The sequence below is a fragment of the Pocillopora verrucosa genome, chromosome 3 (genome assembly GCF_036669915.1).
Source record: "Pocillopora verrucosa isolate sample1 chromosome 3, ASM3666991v2, whole genome shotgun sequence".
NCBI lineage: Eukaryota > Metazoa > Cnidaria > Anthozoa > Scleractinia > Pocilloporidae > Pocillopora > Pocillopora verrucosa.
In genome coordinates this window covers 20,313,085-20,335,951 of record NC_089314.1, presented here as the reverse complement: position 1 = coordinate 20,335,951, position 22,867 = coordinate 20,313,085, and the positions used below count along the sequence as shown (strand labels likewise).

At 35.0% G+C, this 22,867-nt stretch overlaps 4 protein-coding genes across 6 annotated transcripts; 1 reads left to right on the top strand and 3 right to left on the bottom strand.

The window, feature by feature from the left end:
* Positions 1-132: 132 nt before the first annotated feature.
* Positions 133-1,884, bottom strand: LOC131783920 (small ribosomal subunit protein uS17m). Its single transcript, XM_059100698.2, has 2 exons — positions 1,747-1,884; positions 133-899 (listed from the first exon to the last, which is right to left on the bottom strand). The coding sequence occupies exons 1-2, from the start codon at positions 1,840-1,842 to the stop codon at positions 705-707; spliced, it is 291 nt and encodes a 96-aa protein (XP_058956681.1). The 5' UTR covers positions 1,843-1,884; the 3' UTR covers positions 133-704.
* Positions 1,885-1,926: 42 nt separating this feature from the next.
* Positions 1,927-14,034, top strand: LOC131783909 (copine-3-like). Of its 2 annotated transcripts, none has more exons than XM_059100684.2 (16): positions 1,927-2,251; positions 5,006-5,185; positions 6,237-6,311; positions 6,547-6,621; positions 7,189-7,272; positions 7,362-7,451; positions 7,959-8,057; positions 8,614-8,694; positions 9,013-9,072; positions 9,619-9,752; positions 10,391-10,445; positions 10,781-10,832; positions 11,047-11,180; positions 11,348-11,511; positions 12,096-12,168; positions 12,812-14,034. In XM_059100684.2, exons 1-16 carry the CDS (start codon positions 2,084-2,086, stop codon positions 12,926-12,928), a joined length of 1,641 nt encoding a protein of 546 aa, XP_058956667.1. In that variant the 5' UTR covers positions 1,927-2,083; the 3' UTR covers positions 12,929-14,034. The 2 variants fall into 2 exon arrangements, with proteins under 2 accessions (XP_058956667.1, XP_058956668.1); XM_059100685.2 differs by having other exon boundaries at positions 1,928-2,251; positions 12,099-12,168.
* Positions 13,762-18,016, bottom strand: LOC131783911 (1-acylglycerol-3-phosphate O-acyltransferase ABHD5). The gene is made up of 5 exons (XM_059100687.2): positions 17,884-18,016; positions 17,681-17,793; positions 16,630-17,154; positions 15,986-16,097; positions 13,762-15,356 (listed from the first exon to the last, which is right to left on the bottom strand). The coding sequence occupies exons 1-5, from the start codon at positions 17,904-17,906 to the stop codon at positions 15,062-15,064; spliced, it is 1,068 nt and encodes a 355-aa protein (XP_058956670.1). The 5' UTR covers positions 17,907-18,016; the 3' UTR covers positions 13,762-15,061.
* Positions 18,017-18,726: 710 nt separating this feature from the next.
* On the bottom strand, positions 18,727-22,726 carry LOC131783910 ((Lyso)-N-acylphosphatidylethanolamine lipase). 2 transcript variants are annotated; one of them, XM_059100686.2, is made up of 5 exons: positions 22,587-22,726; positions 22,392-22,507; positions 21,245-21,763; positions 20,477-20,588; positions 18,727-19,977 (listed from the first exon to the last, which is right to left on the bottom strand). In XM_059100686.2, exons 1-5 carry the CDS (start codon positions 22,631-22,633, stop codon positions 19,680-19,682), a joined length of 1,092 nt encoding a protein of 363 aa, XP_058956669.2. In that variant the 5' UTR covers positions 22,634-22,726; the 3' UTR covers positions 18,727-19,679. The 2 variants fall into 2 exon arrangements, with proteins under 2 accessions (XP_058956669.2, XP_066020502.1); XM_066164405.1 differs by having other exon boundaries at positions 22,392-22,490; positions 22,587-22,695.
* Between the last annotated feature and the right edge of the window lie 141 nt (positions 22,727-22,867).

The following is a 22,867-nucleotide window of genomic DNA, read 5'->3' as shown; positions in this document are numbered from 1 at the left end:
AAGCCTTTGAGATAACTGACAGTGGGTAGGAGAGACTAGAGGTTAGGAAAACAAAGAAATATTTTTCATCCCTCTGTATCTTATGTTGCAAAATTGGAGCAAAGTAACATTAACAACCTTATAAAAGCAGTTGATTTTAATTCAAGGATTTAATTCATGAACTACTAATACATTTTTTTACAATTCTGTAGGTAAAGTGTGAGGAAATAAAGTTGTAAAAGGCGTTATTAGCATTAAAGCACTCAGGTAGTTAATTCATTAATAGAATTCTCTTAATGAATTGTGTTATTGTTCTAAATTATTTATTTGATGACTTTTCAAATTTTTGTTTCTTCCAGTGAAGTGAAAAGTTGGGAATAATCAAAAAGTGATGCTAGCTGGGCCAATATTGTGGATCAAGAAAATCTTAGGGGCAGCATGAAAAGGTTACATGTAGATAACCTAAGGACTTCCCCTCTTGCTGCAAATGCAGAAACAACTCACTTTTTCAGGGAGAAATAACAGAAAATTATGGACTTCAAAATGAACTTGTAAACCTCTTTGACACCTTGCAATATTACTGCTAGCCAATTGAACAAAGATGAGTCAAAGTTTTCAGAACAAAATGTGACTTCAATTGCCCATCTTCACATTCAGAAGTTATTGCCATACTCCATATTGTGATCTTCCATTCATGTAAAAAAATATTTATACCTAAAACAGTTTCATTCTCTATTATCTTGCAAAACAATCTTTCCAGTCTCAGGATCAACCACTCTTGGAACTTTATCAACTATCTCTGTCACAGTAAAATATTTCTTCTTGCTCAATCTTTGACATTCCTTGATGACCACAAGGTCCCCTATTGCACACTCATTATTTTCATCATGGGCAAAGTACACTTTTCTTTCATTGAAGAACTACAATAAAATGAAAAAATGAAATCAACAGGTTAAAAGTTTCAACTTTGTTTCCTGCTTAAGATTTTGGCTATAAGAAACTTGAAAAATAAAAAACAAAAACAAAACAAAACAAAAAATGAAGATAATTGAAGTTAAACAAAATATGAAAACAATAAAAATAACTTTTCTGTGCAGCAATTTTCAAAGAAACACTGACATTAATTTTATCCACATTTTGTAGCAGTTAACCTGGGTCTCAGAGTACCTTTTAATCAGATTTCAAACAATTAATACTGGTCAGAGTGCATTGAACAAAAAATTAATGTTGCTGAGACAGTCAAACTTGGATAATTGGCATTAGCTACTTCAGAAAGCTGTCACTCTACTACAAGATGGGTTGACTTTCTTTCAGGTAAGTAAAATTCTATCCTCTTTCAGCACATCGGCAATAAAGCCGTAAGTAATATAAGTAAATAATAGCCATAAAAGCCTACTTTTTTAGAAATTCTTCCACTGATCTACTTCTTCATTGCAATCATACGTTTAAAATTAGTTTTTAACAGGTTTATATATATATATATATATATGTGTGTGTGTGTGTGTGTGTTCTCCAAACTAGACACATCATGTTACTTATTTCCACTTTCTTTCTATTTATAGTTGTATTTAATAATGGTGTCCAACGAAATCCTTAACAAATGTGTAAAAAAACAAAGGAAACCAACTAACTTAAAAGTTACCGAAGATCCGATCTGGATCAATGACTGCATAACTGATACGGCTAAAATTTATGTTCAAGCTAAAAAGTAAATATAAACTGTCCTTGTGAAAATTCACGAAAAAGGAAAAGAAGCCACCAACTTACAGTTTTCAGTTTGTTATACAAGGCCAGTCTGGTTACCAAGATCTTTGCCGTCTTGTTCATCTTGGTTCCAATAACTGTTCCCACGAACTGCGCCATGTTGGGTTTTCATTTACTATGTCATTTAGCGTTACATGAATTGTTCAATCCTAAGTACCAGGCTTATGTCAATGCCGCCCATTGCCTTCACATCTGCATTTTGAGGTTTGCAGATGTCACTCTCGAATTCCTTCATTTAAATGAAGGAAGTAGTTTGAAAACCTGTCGGAAAGCTGTGTATTCGTGTGTTAATTAGTTTTAGGCGTCTCAAAAGGAAGCCGAGACAAGGTTCTAACCAACAATGCAGGCGCCATACCCTCCTCCACCTCCAAGCGCCCCTTCAACTTCACAGTTTGTTACTCGTGTTCAGCTAAATATTTCTTGCAGAAATCTGCGAGACAAAGATGTCATGTCTAAGTCTGACCCAATGGCCGTGGTGATGTCATTTAAAGATGGTGGCTGGTTTGAGGTGAATAGTGTACATAGGCATATATTTGATTTCATTTCAAGAATGTTTTTGTTTCGCAATCAACCGTCAATTGAAATAGCTTGAGAACCTCACTTACGGGCAGGGTCTAAATATAATTTGATGATGTGGGTTGTTTGTTTCGCAGTTGTTTAGCAAGTTGGAGGTTTATAGTTTTACAAGGATATTGCTACACATTTATGTTATTGGCAAAATCTCGGCGATCCGAAATTAGATTAGAGATTAGAGATTTATTATTTCAGATCGTTGGACTTCGTGGGGCAGGTTCTCCAGCAGTCATTTATGACGAATGTAAAACAGCAATCAATTATTCGAGAATATTTTTGAAAATTATTGTATATTTAATAATTATCGACCTGTTTTAGTTCTCTCTTCAGCAAGTAAAATATTTGAGAAATGTATTTTTAATCAGCTTATGTCCTATCTTACGGATGAAGACATGACTTCCTCCAAACAATATGGATTTAGATCAGGTTAAACAACCTTTGACTGTCTAATTGGTCTTATCGAAGAAATAACTTCTGCTCTTGATCAAGGAAACTATGTGGTTTCTTTATTCTTAAACCTAAGTAAAGCTTTTGGCATAGTAAATCATCAATTATTATTAAATAAACTTGAGTATTATGGATTACAACAAAGAGAAAGTAACTGTTTCCAATCTTATTTAAATAACAGGAAGAAGTAGTTGTATGTGAATGGTGTTGTTTTTTAGTCATGTTCCATCTCCACCAGTGTACCTCAAGGATTGATACTAGGACCTTTGCCAATCATTATTTTTATAAATGACCTTCTCAAGTCTTCTGCTTTTTTTTACTCGATTATATGCTAATGTTACATCTTTAACAGTTTCTGGAAGTGATCTTGACAATTTAATGTGTGAAATTAAGAATCATTTGCTAGCTGTCTACAAATGGTTATGCAGTAATAAGTTGACCTTATATTTGACGAAAACTAAGTATCTTATTTTTATGCCTTGTCAAAAGGAAAATTACAATTTGTATCCACCATCAAGTGTAGTAAATGTTCATTTAGAGAAGTCCTCTTTTATGTCAGATACCTTAGTGTGTATATTGACTGTCACCTCACTTGGTGTGACTATATATTGACTACATATGTGGCAAAATTAGCAAAAATATAAATATAATGGTTAAGTTAAAACAATGTGTCCCAAAAGCAACACTTATTAGTTTGTATTATTCTCTTATATATCCTTAGCTTACCTTACTTATGCTTGTACACTATGGGGAAATAATTATAATGCTCCACTGTCTCAAATTGTAAAATTACAAAACAAAGTGGTTTGTATTATAAATTATGTTCCTTTAATGTAATCAATAACTCCACACTACGTATCTCCTTAAGTCTTTTGAAATTTTTTATTCATTTTATCACGATAATAACTAGTATCTTAGCATATGTTGTATATTTTAATTTTATCATAGTATATTTTAAATAATTATCAGTTAGATATCCTGTATTAAATTGCTATAGATAGAAATCATGTAATGCATGCTTGATCATTTCATGGAAAGCGCGCAATATAAGAGTAAATTATTATTATTATTATTATTATTATTATTATTATTATTATTATAATTTCCTGATATTGTTAAACTGAACACTTGACTTGTATCCTTTTTTATGATTATTTCCAGAATGAAAAGTTTCCTAATATACCTGTTTCACTAGTATCTGAGCTACGTAACTACAATACCTGCAGTGCCACCATCATCTAATCAAGTAGTCATACCTTCATTTTGAACTTATCTCAGGAGATTCTTCCTGAGTGTTATTGGTAGATTCTTTTGGAATAGTATCCCATAATTAGTGAGAGGCAAACCATCAAAAGAGATGTTTAGAAAAGCACTCTTACACTGGTACCTTCCTCAATACTTATGAAACATCATCTCTTTGACAATTTACTGAGCTATTTTTGAAAGTATTCCTCTACTTTTTTACTAAAAAATTACAAGTTTTTTGTTATACTGATGTAACTTAAGGGGCACAATAATATTTTATCTAGAGGTGCCCCTTTCCTCTTCTTCCCATATACAATATGACTCAATTTAAGTGGTTTAATTTTGTATTGTAAATTTTCTTTCCTTGAAAAATTTTGTATTTTTTACATACTTTTTCACCTTAAATCTAATTCTGTATTATCACTTGCCAAGGTTTGGAGGAAAAAAATGATTAAAAATAAACAATTTATAATAAAAATTATTTCAGTTTTCTTAATTTTGATTATGGCTTTATGACCTTTAAATTTCAATTGGCAAGTCAGACTTCATTAATCTTGCATTTTAGGTCAACTCTTCCTGTTTACACTTTTCAAAAAAGTTTGTTAAAAGTCAATTTATTCAAAACTTTATTTAAATATGCTGCCTGCCCACGCTATTTTTCTGTACATAAAACAAGAACTGTTCTAAAAGCTGTAAACTGTAATTACTATTTACAGGAGGAACTTTTTTTAAGACTGAAATAGAAACAATAGTTCACCATTTTGGTCATTAAATGTACTAAAAAAGAAATAATTAGAAGTGGATGTTTATTTTTGAGTGTAATACTACTTAATCCCATTGAAGGTGACATGTACAAGTTTGTCATCTTGCACAGTGAAAATTTTCTTTGGGAGGTGTGGATGAAATTTGTTTCAGTAGAGATGAGCTGATTTAAGAATGTTATACTCCTTTCAGTATGCAATAGAATTCTACTTGACAACATTTTTTTAACTCTCAGGTTGGAAGAACAGAAAGGTTGGATAACACATTGAACCCTCAATTTTCAACAGCCATTATTATAGACTACTTTTTTGAGGAGCTGCAGAAGTTGAAGTTTTTCATTTATGACATTGACAGTTCATCCATGAGTCTAAAGTCTGCTGATTTCTTAGGGGAAATGGAGTGCACTTTGGGTCAGGTAGTCTACAACTTTTTATACTCAGCTACATCTATGTTTAACAGTTTAACTACACTGAACTCCAAATGAATAAATCTTAAACTGCATGCAGAAATATCACAGAATAATTATTCGTAGCCACTCAGGTAATTTATCATTCATTAGCTGTTAATTCTTTGTACTTGCTCCACATTTCAATATTGTAAAAGTCTGCACACTTGTAGCTTACAGTCTCTTGCCGCCAAAGCTTATCCTGATTTCTGATAATGGAAGCACTAATGGAATTGATGATAATTTTGCTGCTGATCATTTTAGAACAGATGTACTTAGCCCATCATAGCTTAACTCACCAAGCAGGTTGTTACTTTTGGTTTCAAGTGACGTTTCACTATTACCCTGTACGTACTCCTTTATAGAGAGAAGTTCTTTTAGAGCAAAGTGATTAACCACATTGTGTAAATACATCTCATTCAATGGTTTAACCTGTAATACACACATATATAGAAAAATATGAGGAATGAGCAGAATGTCTTCTCATATTATATGACTTGTCAACCATTGAATGAGATACTCATAATTTTGGCATTATCATTTCATTTTCAAGTGTTTTGGAAATACACCCCATGGTACATCTGAGCACAGTATCAATTGAAAATGGCCTGTGTGAAAGACAGAAGTAAAACCAATGACGTGCTTTCTATGACTAACAAAAAAAATATGAGTTACCAAGAAATTATTTCTTGAAAAGTCAAGCCTTAAAAATGGAAGTTTGGATCACTTAGTGTGGCCATTTTGTTGCTCTGCTTTCTGTCCACCATGCCATAAAATATGCCATACCATGCCATATTTTGCATGTTTTATTTCCCTAATATGGTAAAAAGGCGTGGTAAAGGAATAATATTACATATCATACGACAATCCTGGTTAGATCTTCATTGTAATATTTTCAATTCAAAGTACCAGGTGCTAGCCATATCAAAAGAGCCCTATTCATTCAATAACAATTAAAGTAAAAAGCAATGAGATGTGTTACTGAATTTCCCTGATCATGATTTCTCATGTTTGTTTCCAGCTTGTGTCATCTGGAACTTATACAAAACCACTAGTTCTTAAAGGTACTGCTGAGAATCGAGCTGGGATGATAACGGTGGGTTGATATTGTAAATATTTTAACAAACCCTCCCTCCCTCCTTCTTAACAACTAAAAATTATATTTAATGATATCATAAGGCAAAATGATAATGGTAATGCTAAGATCATTGTTTTTTACAAGTATTAGATGAATTATTAATAATTCTTTAGTTAGTAATTTGGTCCCAGTACTGTTTGATGTTAACTAAACACTTGTATTCATTTTTTAAATAACCTACTGCAATTATTAGGTGGTAGCAGAAGAAGTTTCTGGTGGAAACGATGAGGTGCATTTCCAGTTTAGAGCTGAAAAGTTAGACAAAAAGGTTGGTGGCATGGCTTTGTTATGGCAAATAGTGCATATTGTTTTTCTACAATGAAATTGTGATGGAAGATAAGCAGAATTAACTTAACAGCACAGGTTACCAGGAGTAGTACCACTATTGTGGACTTCTAGATCTGGGCTGGGTTTTTAATCCTTTCACTCCCAATCTCTGAAAGCTAAATTCTCCAAACAACTGGTTGTATAGTTCTCTTTGGAACAGTCCTGAGAATATGGGGTTAGATCTAAGCAATAATTAAACCCCAGATTGATAATCTTCTTAATTCTCATAATCTGATAACATGCCAGTGTGTAGAAACAGTGAAGAAAATTGGTGATGTGATTTCTCCTATAAATTAAAAGAAGACCAATAAGGGTAAGGGTGACTTTTGGAACGGACATAGTTTTATGGCATTTTTTTCATAGCAGGGGTGATTTACATGAAACATGTACACACACAAGCGATATTATCACCAATCTTACCTAAGGTAGAGCAACTTATTTTAATTTCATAAATGTGTTTTTAAGATGTTTATGCATGTATGTTCCATTCTCTTAAAATTTTTTCAAGGATTTTCTTGGAAAGAGTGATCCCTATTTGGAATTTGCAAGATCAAAGGAAGATGGAAGTTTTGTTGTTGTACATAGGACAGAGGTTAGTTCGTGAATGTACATGATTGGATGAGATGTAGGATTTTGATACCTTTTATTACAATGACCTTGTTTTTGTCAACCTTTATACAGGTTATTCAGAACAATTTAAATCCCAAATGGAAACCATTTCAGATTCCAGTGCAGCAACTGTGCAATGGAGATTATGACAGGACCATTCGAGTAAGTACTTAAGGAAGGATATTGTAGCTCTTTCCATCCAACTGAAATGCAGTTTCCTTGAAATTTTGTCGTAGAAGACTTGTGGATAAACTTGGAGAGTTGGTGCGCATTTTATTGAGGGGATACCCTCAGCCAAAGAACAAAAACTTGTCTCTTACAGTCTTAAAAAGGCTCCCATACCCTTTTAATTTGTTACCTTCCTTGAAAAGAAACTGTTATTGTCTTTTTTCATAAGGATATACTTTATTAGTCTTGAGTATATCACTGGTTAGAAATTCCATTGTATGTGTTACATTTTTTAAAAGGGATACCTCTGTTTAGGGGACATTTTCTTAGTCCTGATTGTGTCTCCTGAATAAAGGTTCCATAGTGATGGATTGTATAAGTTGCCTTCATTGAAGGGACACCTCTATATTATGTAGAGGGACACTTTTTCTAGTCCTAAGGGTGTTCCCTGGATATGGAAGTTTGAAATAATATAATATTATTTTCCATCATTTTTTTCAGATTTTGTGCTATGATTGGGATTCTGATGGATCACACGACTTTATTGGTGGATTTACAACAAATCTTCGTGAGATGTGCTCTACTCAACCATCTAGGGAGGTACAGAACAAAATTAAAGACATTTATTGTAGTACCTGGAATTTATGCTCCTTTGTTCAAAGTTTTCCTTGGTGTCAAATTTTTGAAGCTGTAACCTCTAGAATATGATTTTAGTTGTTCTCCTCTATAGGTGCAAAGTGTTTCCTAGAATATTAGTTACCAAACGATAATTTAATATTTCATCAAGATAATGTCTTCTTTCTGATCAATTTATCTATTCTTATTAGCTATATTCTGGATAGTGTATCAAAACTGTAAAGAGAGGTAGCATGTAGGTCACTTCTGGAAGTTGGAGTGTAAACTCCCATAATATTGATTCTTGGAATCCTTTACATAAGACTTCAGATTCTGAGATTTGAAATGAAATCACTGAGAAGCTTAATGTCATTATTTAATTGCTTTCAATTGGTGATTTTGATCTCTCATTAAAAGCTGAATAGATAAATTATCATGAAACCCATACAGTTGATCAGTAGATCAGCCTTAACAGCTAAGTATTTTTATTGATAGGGAACAAATTCAAATAATTGAGATGTACCCTCTTATGTGTTTTTAGTGGCCATGTATTAATGAAAAGAAACAGAAGAAAAAGCGCGGTTACAAAAATTCTGGAGTAGTTTTTGTCATGAAATGTGAGGTTGGTTTTTTGATTTTCATTAATATAATTGAAATTGTTGTTTAGTTATTAGTCTTCAATTGATTTTCTGTAATTTGTTTAGGACATATACAATAAATATCAAAGAGATTATTGTTCCTCTTGAAAGACAAAGTTTCTTACAGATAAATCATTTCTGTTAAGAGACTACTGAGATGGCAAAAGGGTCACTCTTCACTGTGATTTAGCCCAGTTTTAAAAAACAATCCAATTTGAGGGTTGTGCTTAAATTCCCTTGGTTACTGGATAATCTTTTTGAAGTGTTTTATCATCATCTGTTAAAAATTATCCTTTCATTAGGTTGTGAAAGTATCTTCGTTCTTAGACTTCATTCAAGGTGGCTGCCAGCTAAACTTCACAGTAAGTTGTAGATTTATGTTTAACTTGATGAAAATAAGAAATCCAGGGAGAGTTCTTTAATTTATATTATTTTGTCTCAGCCTTACCAATGTTGATTCAAAATTCTCTCTCGTGGCTCATACACTTTTTGGTGTTGAGTCAAGGTTATTCTCTCTAGCTGATGAATTTGTCTATTTTTATCACCTATATATGCTGGAGTATGTATAGACATAGTAATAGGAAGTTACATGTTCACACTTATCTGATGATTAAAGGAGTCAAGAATTCAGTGAGGAGAAGTGTGGGTAGAGGGACAAACTTGAAAATGTGTTCAAGTTGCACTTTGTTTTACTTAATAGCAAACTTTCTGAAAGATCAGCCATGTTAATTATTTCTGGGTTTTTTTTTTCAATATCTGTTTGGAAATTTATAACAACAATCTTAGAGTAGTGTTGATAGCTTTGGGTATCCATTTATTGTTATGAAAATAAAGAGACAACTTCTGATTCACATTGTTCATTTCTGAATCAATAACTACAAATTATGTTCTTTGATAATAACCAATAGGTTGGCATAGATTTTACAGCTTCCAATGGTGAACCAAACCAGTCAACATCCCTTCACTACATCAACCCTTATGCACCAAATGAGTATCAGCAGGCTCTGACAGCTGTAGGAGAAATCATCCAGGACTATGATAGGTGTGTAGATTTGAGGACAGTTTCATGCCCTCCATCAGTCCAGAAAACTGACACATTATTTTGTAAATTTTCTAAACCAAAAACCGCATGCAAAACCATCAAAACTGACAAATTTTCACATCCCTGTTATCAAAACTTTAAACGATCTAATTCACAGCTATTCAACATCATAATGGTGGTGCAACTGTGACCCAAATAGGAAAAGTAAAAAAACCCTATTGGATACCAAATCCAAAAACCCAGGAGTGCTTTTTAACAAATATCAAAGCCCAAATGTTTTAAAACAGACAATCTGTGAACTGCAATGAACACCAAAACTGCAAAACCAAAAATCCCAATGCCTCCCTCCGATAGTACCAGTGTACAGGACAACTGGTCGAAAGGTCCAGGTCTGAGGGCTAGCTTTGGCTCTGAGTAAATACATGTACATAGTCCGGCAAAAGGCACTTCAACCTTGTTTTTTCTGTTCTTCTCTCTACTCAAACTCTAAAATGGAAAACATCAATCAACAAATTATGATTATCATAGCATGTTAACTCGGCAATGAGGTGCATGCAGCAAAGTTGATTAAAATCATGTTTTGATGTGAGGAAATAAGTTTTGTAGTTGTATATAAATCATCATTATTACATTCCTAGTGATAAACTCTTTCCATCCTTTGGATTTGGAGCAAGAATTCCACCGACATATCAGGTAGGTTTTCCAGGCAGAACATTTTATTAGTGATATTCTAAAAATACCTCTGTCAGTGTTTTTCACTTTTTCTTAAAAATCTGAGAAACACGTTTCTTAATGTCCCAGTTTGTTTATTTTTGTTGCTGTATTTATTTTTCCCCTAGGCATTACTCTTTTCATATTTTTTCTTTCTAGTTTTTAAGCATACATCCAAGGAAGCTGTCATCAAATTGTGATGTGGGATTGATATTTCTAGGCTTCAAGTTTTGAAATTGAAATTTACCTGTATAGTAAAAGTGACAAGATTCTAATGGAAAGGAACTGCTGCACAAACCCTTTTTTTTTCATTTCAGGTTTCTCACCAGTTTCCATTGAATTTTAATCCCAATAACCCATATTGTGCAGGTGTGAACTTCAATTATTTATAACTTATTTGTTATCAGTTTTAAATGTCCTGACTAAGAATTATTTACCTGAGAAGAGCTTCAACATGAAATTAACACGCTGCATTTATTGCTCTTTGCGACTTCAGAACCAGTAGGCTTCTAGAGCATATTCATATGATGTCACAACTTGATCATTACATTGGTGTTTGTAACCTAGTCTTGTTACTTCATAGGTCTTGCTGGTTTGGTACAAGCTTATCAAGCCTGTATACAGAGTGTACAACTTTATGGTCCAACAAACATCTCACCTATCATCAACCATGTGGCTCACTTTGCACATGAAGCAGCCCACTCCCAAACTGCCACTGTAAGTTGTAAAAACAGGGACATGCTTTATCTAATCCAATACATAAATTTACATTGTATTTACCAAAGTTTTGTACCACCTTATTTCAATTTTATCAAGTATCTTAGGGTATAGTTAACTAATGCCACATTGTCCACAATTTATTATTGCTTGAATTGCTTTTTTAGAACTACTTCATACTACTGTTATTGACTGATGGTGTAATCACAGACATGGATCAGACCAAGGAGGCTGTAGTGGCGGCATCAGCACTTCCCATGTCAATCATTATTGTGGGTGTTGGAAGTGCTGACTTTGCAATGATGGAGGAACTAGATAGTGATGACCAAGTGTAAGTACTTGTTTATGGAGTTAAGTTAATATTTTCCCTTCCAATAGGACTTAAATGTAACTCTGTCTCAGCATTTTATCATTGACTGTTGTTCAGTCTTCTTGTCTTCTTGCATTTTTCATCTTGCTGGGCCATACACATGCAGGGCTTTTTTCTGGCCGTTTGAACTTGGACTTTATTAGTGTCAATCAATGAAAGTGTCTGTGTGGCCACACAGGTGACATGAATCAAAATATAGATTCACATTCTTGATTAGTATGTCTTAGCATACAAGCAGGTTTTCACAGACACAGGAGCTCAGACAAGCTCTTCCTACCAAAGTAAAGCTGGTGAGCAAAATTGCTGCTTCTGCCACAATACCTATATGAGTGCCCATATGCACAGGTTAACAATTTAAGGACAGGATAGTTGATTATATTCAGTGTTGTGTTTTATGTAATCAGATCTGCATAGAAATGATCAGAGGTAATCAGAGTCATATGTATGGGTCGCTTAAAATGTTAAGTACAGTGAACCCGAAAATGCAGATTAGAGTACTGTTATTACACCTTGCTGAGTAGATAATCTATTCTCATTTTTGCCAGCAGGTTGATGGCTCATGGAAAAGCTGCTCAAAGGGATATTGTTCAGTTTGTCCCCTATAGGAAATTTAAAAATGTAAGCTTTGTATTGATCATCCTTTTACAAACCACAGTTGGTTTTTCCATGGGAAGCCCATAATTCTTTTGCATGGGTTCCTGGACTGTCACTGAAAAGCAAGTGATTGTTTATTATTTCAGCTTGAGAGACCACTCCCTTGTTTGAAATTTCCTCTTTTCCCCCTTCCTTAGGATATATATTCATTTGGTATAATTATAGTCTCGAATATGGCTTTCCAGGGAAAGTTTTTTCCTATTCAGGTATGATTCCATTACAAACCCTTTACAAGGATGTCACCACCAGTCAAGATGGCTTGATATTGGCCACATTGTGTGGGTGTGTCAGTGTGTTATGGGCAAGGTGAAATTTTGGTCTATGAAATGGGAAAAAGAACAGAGTCTACATTATGAACAAGAAAGCCAGCTTAATAAACCAAGAGTTTATCTTATTGAGGGAAGTCAATACAGTCATGTAAATTCAGTTACCAATTCAAAACAGGAAAGATAGACTGGTTTTGCTTGTGAAGTGAATCAATTCAAACACAGATTTCACTTCATCTTACCCACATGCAGAGCTAGTAATAAAATAATAAATATCTTCTGATCATCAACTAAGAATTTATGGCATGATCAATAGAGTAAGTAGTAAGCTTGCGTTTTAGGTTTCTCCTGCTGCCTTAGCAAAAGAAGTCTTGGCTGAGGTTCCCAAGCAACTGACAGACTACTTCAGGGCAAGAAACATTTTACCACAACAGAGACCAAATGTGAATATTCCATAAAAGAGGATACACAAGACAAGACTATTGTACAAGTAACAGCTTACAGTCGGCTTTCAATTATGGAAAAGTTGTGTAAAAAGACTAGAAATATAAAGTCCAACAAGTTAAAACTATACTTATTTATATGTCATAGTTTTTCCCATGTGAGTTGTAGAAAGGTTAATATGGAATTGAAATTTATTTCAGAAATCTAGGGTTTAGATATTTTAAAGTTTGCCAATAATTATCTTTAACCCTTTTACGTCCTTAGATCAGTATTCTCCATGCTGTTCTTTAGACATTTCCTAAGGTGCTGACAAGGAGAATTTATTTAACAATGAAGGGCCTCTTTAACTGGTGATAATTTCCTTTAAGGAAGTGACCTTAATTTGGTATCCAGTGGTGATATTGTAAGGGAATAGATTTGAGTTACTTTTAAGGGGTCAAAAGGTTTAAAAGTAAGTGGAGAAGATTTCTGATGTGTATAAAGTAATCTTTCCTTCCTCATTTAGTTGGTTGAGTAGAAGGTAGTCATTAAAAAACTACCTCTTGGCACCTTTGTCTTCAGTGTGAGTTATAGATTATCAGTGAAGATGCTGGATTGCAGCTATGTGAGGAGCATGTTTGCAAGTTTTCATGGGTGATCTTGACTGATGAGTGTATTTCTTAGCTTATTTAATATGTACTTTTGATTAGGGAAACAGACTAAGCTGAATCATGCAAAGGCAAATTATAGATAGTTAATCAACTGAAATAGTGTCTAGACAATCCTAGTCTGTACAACTGTAAGACCTTAATATTGTTAATTTACTCCAAAATAGTGGTCAGTGTAAGGGGAAAATTCCAGACAAGTGTGCAGTAAAAAATTTCATTGTCAAAAAATGTAACATCATCAGAATTCTACATGCTTTCATCCAGAAAGTGACAAAATGAGTTATTCATTTTCTGCTGTAAAGTTCCCAGCAGTGGGTCAATCTCAACATCACTCAGAAATCTAGAATGATCCTTGTGACGTGCAGTTGAGACATAGTTAGGCTTCTTTACAATTAGCGATAAAAACTACATGTATCATCACTCATCATCCCTTTTTATAATTCACAGAATACAATATCAAATATATTATGATTGTTCTGAGTTACATTTCCTTGAGTTCATTGAATTAAAAAAATACCATTTAGGCTAATCTCCCCCTAATCATATTAGTTATATTAATAATTTGAAGAACAATAAAGAGGCTGGAGCTACTTTATTTAAAAATAAATATCAAGGAAAATGTGCCTGTATACTAAATTTGCCATAAAGGAATTAAAGTGTTTAGAAAATAACACTACGTTATAAGATGTATTTAAAAATGATACTATAATTACAACTAATCACAGACCTACATCAAAATATTTTCAACATGTTAAACATGGCTAAAATTGAGAATTAAATCTAAGATGTCTTTTGTGTGCAATTTTCTTAGCTAATTCCAAAGTATTACAAACTACATCACCAACTGTTTACCCTCCTAAATTAACTTGCAATTTATTGAATGAAATTTTTTAGTTGTTAGTAGTAATTTCAGCCAGATGGTGTAGCAAGAGGTGAAGAATTATTCACTAAATAATGTATACAGGACAATAAGTATCTACAGGTATAAATGGTAATTTAAATATAACAAGTTTCACTGAGTAAACAAATTTCCATGTCCATTTTGTTCATGTGGCAATGTGATGATTATGAAGAGGAACCAGTAACTTCAAATAGGAGCTGAAAAGTACCTCTCAACTGATCAATTGCATTTCATTGATGATGACTAAACACCAGAATTGAGCAAGGATACCAGCCTCTAATCACAGTCTAGCCCAAAATATAATTTTTCTTGAGTTTCCTCAAGTCTTTCAATTAGCTAATTAAATAATTGGCAGACAACTGGCCAACTTATTAACCTCAGTCTCTGATGTTTCTTGCATGTAATGTTTCTGGTTGCCTGTGACTAATTCTGATCTAAAAAGGGCTATTAGCACCATCAGAAAAAATTAAAACCCACAAAATTTTCAAATGGTGCAGCACACTATCACATGAGATTTTAACGGAATTGGTAACTTGACAATTAGCACTACCATTTAGGCAACCTTATTTACAGACTGAATGTTCATGTACCAAACTAAATTATTTTTCACTATCATCATTGTCCACATTTTGACATATTCCTTCCACTAAATCATTAAACTTCTCAGGTTTATCCACATAGACATGATGTCCTGCTCCAGTAATTACTTGAACATCGACGTAACATCCACTTCGTCTTTCTTTGGTTTCCTTCCCTGTGTTGTGATCAATCCATGATCTTGATCCATAAATCATGGTTATAGGAATGTCTCTGTTGACATTACCAATTCTATATATCATTGGATGCTTAGCCCAGCCATATGGGATTGTCATGTTCTTGAAAGCTGTCTCTCCACTGTAGAGAATAAATATATCTCTGTCATTAGATGTTTTGGTGTGAAGCATCGCTGAGTATTTTAATGAGTTGTGCTATATTTTGACTTACACTATGGGCTTGTCAAGATATCACACAGCTTGTAAAAATACTCAGCAATACTACACACCAAAACATCTAATAAGTTATATATTATCCAACTGCCTTTTTTCTGCTAAGTCTTTCAGCTGATTTTGCATAAGGTGGAAAAAGCAAAGCAGATAGAGAAGTGTAGCGCACACAGCCAACTGGTTAAACAGGGTCTTTTACAGTACAAAATAACCAACTGTCAGAATAACTGTAAAATATTGCAGAATATTTGTACTCTATTTGCACATTATTTGTACTCTACTTTGTGCACTTGGATAATAACAATCATTTATTAGGTGCTGAGCAATGAATGAGGGACAACCAACTGTTTGATAAAACTCCTCAGTGTCTTTCCCATTGCCTAGTTGAGGTCACTGCATATTATCTTCAAGGAGACACGTAACTATTGGAGTGCTTCTCTCCATTCCTAAATAAAATGGGTATTAGTCGACTGTCAACAAAAACCCTTTTGTTGGAAATCACAGAAATCTTTTACTCATCACCAATTCTCTCTCTCTTACCTAGGTACTTGTGCATTGCAGTGATAAATATAGTTAAATATGGTATCATCTGGCAGGATACTAGAGAACTTTCTTTGAAAATCAGGTCTGAATTGTCGCACTAGAGAAGGACCTATAAATTACAAGAAAAAGTGATATCAAACATTCCATTATTATGTAATAAATCAAAATATAATTTATAATATAAAGTTATAGCCTTTTGCTCTCCGCTTCAACCATCAAGTATGGGACAATGAGGATCTTACTTTTCAGGTCAGGCCTTTACCTGGTTTATACCAAGGAGAGCCTCTTAACCTTTAACTCCCATGAATCACAGAGACAGAATTTCTCCTTACAATATTATTTCAATATCAAGCAGACAAGAAATGTGAAAAAAGGAAAATAACAATTCAGGGATTGACAGTTGATCCAATCCCTAACTCTCCAAACTAACATTGTGAAGACTCTATGGCAGACAGTGAAGAGAATTACTGATAAGATCTTGGGACTTGCCTGAAGGGAAGGACTTAGGGGGGGGAGGCTTTCACCCCCACTGCTGTGGAGGCCCTAACATGTAATTCAATGTAAAAGATTTGTCTCACACTGGCTGGCATCCACTATGTTGAAAGAATAGCATCAACTTCGCAATTTATTTATTTACTCACCCCATGGACCAGCCGCACGTAATCCAGCCAATGGATTAAATGGACTTAAAACAGCTCCTAGGAATTTAACCCACACAGGGATGTGTATATTCATATTATCTTCAGTAGGTTTCACTGGAAAGCCCCATGGATCAGCTAAGATCAGATGTTGGATCCTGGAAGGGTACCTCAAGGCATAAGAACTTGCCAAGAACCCACCGAGGCTGTGACCCAAAAGAACAAACTTTTCAAGGCCGACGTTCTCTCGCCACTTCTCAATGGAGTCCACAAACTGTTCTTCAGCTTCCAATGGATCTGAACTCAACTGAGGCCGGGAGCTGCGACCAAACCCCAGCACATCAAATGCGTAAACAGACCTGTTCTTGGAGAGGGCATCAAAATTTAATGCCCAAAGACCAACACCTCCTCCAAACCCATGAACCAAGACCAATGGTACTCTGCTAGCTTTTGGATTAAACTTTAATGTCCATATTCTCTGTCCATTTTCCAACGGTACAAATCGGCTTTCATAATGAGATTGGGTTTCTATGAGAAAGTTTCATCAGGAAGACAGAGTTAAATATAGCCCCGCTTTCACTTTGTTTGCCATGTTTTATTTACCACGGATGATGCAGTAATCATAAAATTGAAAAATTATATCTTTAGTAGAAATGTGCTTAGTACGACCTTTTAGGAGAGCCCAATGCAAGGGAGTGTGTTTTCCCGTTCTTGGCGTGAATCTGGTTACGTAATAAGTTTTGGCACACGGATGTAATGAAGGCAGTTCAAGGTCAGAGGGTTATAGAAATTATTATGCAGGGCAGGACACGTACAGCACGAAAAAACCCTGGAAGTAATTCAAACATGAGGGATGTCGCAGTACGTAGTTTTGTGAAGTCCGTAAAGCGAATGAATTAGTCAAAGCTTTGAGATGGCTTTGAACAATCTACGCAAACAGATAAATAAAACGCTGACGTAACTTTTTAAGCGACAATAGAATACACGCGATGTTTCACTCGTTTGATCGCGACATCATAAAGTTTCGCTGAAATAATGATCACTGAACCCTCACTTTGTAATATTTGAGACTCTGCTTCCTCTAACAGCTTCTCTGAGGTCGGGGACCACGTAAACCAACTACTAATCCAACTGCAGGCGCCAGCGCTTGATTCATTCCCGCCAACACTTCAAGAGAAAAACAAAATATTTTCAATCTGCTTCAGAAAGCCTTCTATGAATTAAAAAAGAACTTCAACCACTTGATTATTACTCTACCTTTGATCTCTCGTATCCTCCATGTGTTATTATAAGAGATGTTGTTCAGGTCACGTTTTCTTCATCTTCTCTTTGTTTATTAGCTGTTGGTCAGCGTCTGACATATCCGACATTGAAACATGTACTGTATATTGTTTATCTTTGTTACGTCACGCGAACACCACTACACATGCGCAGTTAAAATGACCCTTGAAATGGGCGGGTATTCAAACTCTGTTTTCAGCTGTTAAATTTCACTTTGCTAAATCATCCTTTGCACCAACTCCTGGTCTTTAACCACGTTATTTTAATAAAACTCGGATCAATCTCTGTGACCTGCGATCAGGCGTTCGATTTTCTTTTCAAAATTGGAAATCACGACGATAACCCAAGCAACGGATTGTAGGGGAACAAAAGATTAAATGAGCGGCAGGGTAATAGCTCTGCACGTGTAGTTTCAACCTTTGCACATTTCCCAGCCGTCCAGTGCAAAACAACAATGAGGAGCAGGGAAGGTGCCTCTCACCGCCTTGCCCAGGGGTTCGATTCCCAGGCCTGGCCTCACATGTGAGGTGAGTTTGTTGTTGGTGCTCGTCCATGTCCTCAGGGTTTTTCGGTATATGTACCTGTTACGTTTTTCTGTCACCTAACTAATTTTTTTCCAGACTGACCAGATTTTATTAGCATTCTCGTTCCAATTTTAAATCACAATTGTTTCATTACAATGTAATTTGGAGGGATCTCAGTTTCCACATCTAAGGAGATTGCAAAAGACCAGTGAATCTAGTGAAGAACAATGCTTGCACCAAGATGATAGAGAGAAATATCAAATTACAAAAATAACGTCTGAAATGTGTTAAAAAATTTTATTGATTATATTTCTGATTATTTTCTATGTAAATAATTGTATGTAATTAAACAACTCAAAATCTGTTGGTGATTTGTGAGTGAAGTATAACTTTTTGAAAACAACATACTATAAATATTTTAAATACAAGGGTTCTATGAACCATTTTTTATAGTATTCGTGTTATGTTACAAGTTAAACGATAATGTGGATAGTTTAAAATGAATTGTGGGAGTCTAGGCATACATTTGCAGGGAAATGAAGAAAACAACTTCGCAGAAGTAAAAGAAATGTATCCTAATACATACATAAATATGATGCACAATTTGGCTGTTGGTTTTAATCCTCCTCCCCCCCCCCCCCCCCAGCCCAAAACCTTTGGAAATTCCTTCATTTTGTTAGCTGCTTAAGCATCAATCACTTCAAAGCTTTAAAATCTCCTTTCTGTGGCAGCCCCCCCCTAGTCATTGGAACATTTGAAGAAGTCAGCTCTTTACCTTTAAACTTCACCATATTTACAATAAAACACTTGTATTCTCACTAGAAAGACTTGACACTTCCAGTTCAAATTACCCACCCCAGCCTGGTAAGGTCTGAATTCCCCACCCTACAGACACAGATAACAGACAAATGCTCATGGGGTGCATGGGGGGGAGGAGGGGAATGTTGAAGCTTCAAATTGATTGTTGCAATAGTTTTAAATGTTTGGTTTTTTAAACCCTCATTCCCCTTAGAATATCCAATGATTTTCCAGCCAATAGATTGGAATGAATGAATGTCAAAATAAGATCAATAGATATGTTTCTAAGCTTACCTTAGTGTTATGTTTTTAGACACAAAAAATTCAACACTGATCAAGTCAGCTTGAAATAGAAATGACTTGATTATTGTTCAATCAGTAAAGATATATAAACTGATACCTCAATAATCTCCCTATTTCTTTACATGCTTAAAAGCTGCGAGTTTTAGTTCAGTCAATGGTCACATAAAGTAGTTTATCCTCTTTGCGACAAATTTTATTTACAGCCACGTTAAATGCCTCTGGCTGATCTGCATAAACATGGTGTCCAGCATCAACAATCACTTGTACATCAACATAACCACTGCGACTATTTTTAATTTGATAGCTGGGTGAACAATCAATCCAAGACTCTGAGCCATGGATCATTGTCATTGGAATGTTTTTGTCCAATTCACCAATTCTGTGAATCATGGGGAATTTTGCCCAGCCATACAACTCTGACATCTTCTTGAAAGCTGTTTCACCACTGAAACACAAAAAAAGAAAAGAATTAAACAATATTAACTTATAGATAAAAATCAGCCCTGTTGTCTGAGACAACTTTTACAAACTTATTTCCTCATACTGAAAAAGAAACAAAAAAACCAGCATTATAAATTATAATTTGACCTGGAAACAACGGACAAGAAGAGCCACCTCATGGAATGTCCTCTGCTAAATCCCATTATTTATTTATTTTACTATCATTTGTTAAGACACTTGTAAACCCCTCTGGGCCTGTGGAGCTTATTTATTTCAGGACCTTCCTAATGGAGCACTATTTGGAAAAAGGGGATTTTTGGAGAGGGAGACTTTTTGGGGAGGTGCACTTGAGAGGAGGGTGTATTTAAGGGAAGGGTGGTTAGAGAGGGGCTAATTTGATAAGAAAGTTTATAGGGGGGAGGGGCTCATTAGAGAAGTGGGCTCAATGGAGGAGAAGGGCATTTGCTACATTTCATAATTGATTATTCCATTCTTTTTTTTACCTTGGTTTCTGAGCATTGCAGTGGTAAATGTAGTTGAAAATGGTGTCATCTTCTAGAAGACTAGCAAATTTCCCTTGAAGGTCAGGCCTAAATTTCTGCACCAGTGATGGTCCTACAAGACAAAAAAAAACTTGCATATCACTTTAAATCTATTTTTTGTGTGTAGTATCATTTATTTTTATTATGGCCAGACACGTTATAATCAAATAAACTCCTACTTCCACCTATGACATTTCAAACAATTCAAACCCATTACATTATCGTAACTTTCAGAATCAATTTTAAGCAATCAGTTATTTTAAGGGACCTCTGCTGACAAGAGCATTTCAATTAAATTGATTTTGTTAATATAAAAGAAATTCCTAATTGAGATGGGTTGCTAAAAATCATACCATAAAGTTTTAAGGGTAGAAAGAAGCTAAATTAAAGTTCTAAATTGGAGGGATTGAAACTGAAAAAAACCCTACAGGAGGTATATGAATGATGAAGTTTTCCCCACTCCCAACCCTCCCCCCACTTTCCATTATTTTTTTTTGTAATAATAAAATGTGTAACCAATAAGAAAAAATTTAACCCTTCAACTCCCATGAGTGACCAAGAGAGAATTTCTCTTTAAAATATCCAGCAAACAAGTGATGAGAATAAAAAAAATATGAATCAGGAGATTATTAGTTGATCTAATATTCTCTGAACTAGCATCATAAGAATTGTTTGGCAGACGGTAAAAAAAGATTGTGAGAATAAAAGGGTTAAATTTTTCAAACTTACCCCACGGGCCTGCAGCTCGCAGTCCTGCCAGCGGATTAAATGGGCGGATAAGAGTTGCCACAACCTTCACCCATGTTGGAATATTGTACTGTAATTCTGCTGGTTTCTCTGAAAAGCCCCAAGAGTCTGCTAAGATAAGATGCTGAACTCTGGAAGGATGTTTTAATGTATATGAACTTGCCAGAAAGCCACCAAAGCTGTGCCCAAGGAGAACAAACTTTTCCAACCCAATTTCCTGCCGCCATTGTTCAATAGACGTAACAAATTGTTCTTCAGCTTCTTGCGGGTCTCCACTCAGCTGTGGTCGTGAGCTGCGGCCAAATCCTAACAGATCAATTGCATACACTGTCCTATGTTTTGCTAAGGCATCAATGTTCAGTGCCCACAGGCCAGCACCTCCTCCAAAGCCATGAATCATCACCAGTGGTACTTTAGTTGCATTAGGATTAAACTTTAAGGTCCATATCCTTTCATTGTTTTCCACTGGCACATGCTTGCCCTCATAACGAGACTTGACAACTGTATGGATACAAAATCATATGGTTAAATAATGTTAACTTAGATGACTTGAGGCTATAGCAATTTATTTTTTCATTACCAAATAAATATAGTGTATAGATCATGATAAATATTTTTTGGTTACTGTTGTCAATCAAAAATCGCTGTTGTGCGAAATATTTATTCATTAATTTGATCAACCTTGTCAAATGGTGTCGACATCTAAAATGATGAGCACATCGCTCCAAAGATCTCCTCAAATGAACCTGGTCAATGGGGCTGATCTCACCTCACCTTTTGCTACATTTCAGTTTTTTTTTGTTTTATTTCGTTGCGTTTTGTTCCTGTTTTTATTTTATTTTATTTTTTTGCACGATCGAGAAGACGCATTGGCCCATTGACCAGGAGAAAATTTGAAGAATGTCACCCTCTAATGCCATCCTCATGAGTTTTTCCATAAAACCCGAAACTCAAGATAGATAATCATCGCCCTCATAACAGGCACTGTTGAGCCTGAACCTGATTACTGTTGGACAATTTGATGAACCCCTCGCCGGGAACTGACAAGGAGCACTGCTAACATTTTACTATATCTGGTTAGTTTTGGATAACTATTGCTTATGAGCGAATCAAAACCTCGGAAACTTACATTTCCAAATTCTCGCTTCTGCAGCTTCCAGCAAACTTTTAGAGGTTGGTCGCCATGAACATCTTCTCTGAAACCAGCACCTTGATCTCTCGAGTTCCACTGATGATGCAACCACACTACAAAATGTAAACAAAGAGGTTGTAGAAAGGAAATCTTTATTTTACAGATTCATAAATAAACGCAACTTATCGGTACCTTCGATCATTGTTTGCTCGGACGTCTTCCGTTATAGCTGATGCCATTTTCCTGATTACTTACAGCACCTCTGAGAAATACTAGTCACGTAAAATGTTGCAACTCAACTATTATAGTCTACCAGCTTCGACATCTTCTCAATGCGGATGACGCAGAAAAGCGGTCTTGTGATTGGTTCTTTTTGAGAAATGCGTCATACACAGGCTGTTATGTGACTACTGGAACAGTGACTAAGCAACCCAGGATGAACTAATTATAGGAATTACGTAATGCTATCCGCT

What these genes read in the sequence shown, in the direction of transcription:
- LOC131783920 (XM_059100698.2), bottom strand. Translation starts at nt 1,842, where the DNA reads ATGGCGCAGTTCGTGGGAACAGTTATTGGAACCAAGATGAACAAGACG. An exon ending in TGTATAACAAACTGAAAACT is followed by an intron (nt 900 to 1,746) that starts GTAAGTTGGTGG and finishes ATTTTATTGTAG; the next exon opens with TTCTTCAATGAAAGAAAAGT.
- LOC131783909 (XM_059100684.2), top strand. Translation starts at nt 2,084, where the DNA reads ATGCAGGCGCCATACCCTCCTCCACCTCCAAGCGCCCCTTCAACTTCA. An exon ending in AAGATGGTGGCTGGTTTGAG is followed by an intron (nt 2,252 to 5,005) that starts GTGAATAGTGTA and finishes TTTAACTCTCAG; the next exon opens with GTTGGAAGAACAGAAAGGTT. An exon ending in CCCACTCCCAAACTGCCACT is followed by an intron (nt 11,181 to 11,347) that starts GTAAGTTGTAAA and finishes TTGCTTTTTTAG; the next exon opens with AACTACTTCATACTACTGTT.
- LOC131783911 (XM_059100687.2), bottom strand. Translation starts at nt 17,906, where the DNA reads ATGGAGGATACGAGAGATCAAAG. An exon ending in GAGGATACGAGAGATCAAAG is followed by an intron (nt 17,794 to 17,883) that starts GTAGAGTAATAA and finishes TTTCTCTTGAAG; the next exon opens with TGTTGGCGGGAATGAATCAA. An exon ending in ACGTGCGGCTGGTCCATGGG is followed by an intron (nt 16,098 to 16,629) that starts GTGAGTAAATAA and finishes TGTAATTTATAG; the next exon opens with GTCCTTCTCTAGTGCGACAA.
- LOC131783910 (XM_059100686.2), bottom strand. Translation starts at nt 22,633, where the DNA reads ATGGCATCAGCTATAACGGAAGACGTCCGAGCAAACAATGATCGAAG. An exon ending in CGAGCAAACAATGATCGAAG is followed by an intron (nt 22,508 to 22,586) that starts GTACCGATAAGT and finishes TACATTTTGTAG; the next exon opens with TGTGGTTGCATCATCAGTGG. An exon ending in GCGAGCTGCAGGCCCGTGGG is followed by an intron (nt 20,589 to 21,244) that starts GTAAGTTTGAAA and finishes TTTGTCTTGTAG; the next exon opens with GACCATCACTGGTGCAGAAA.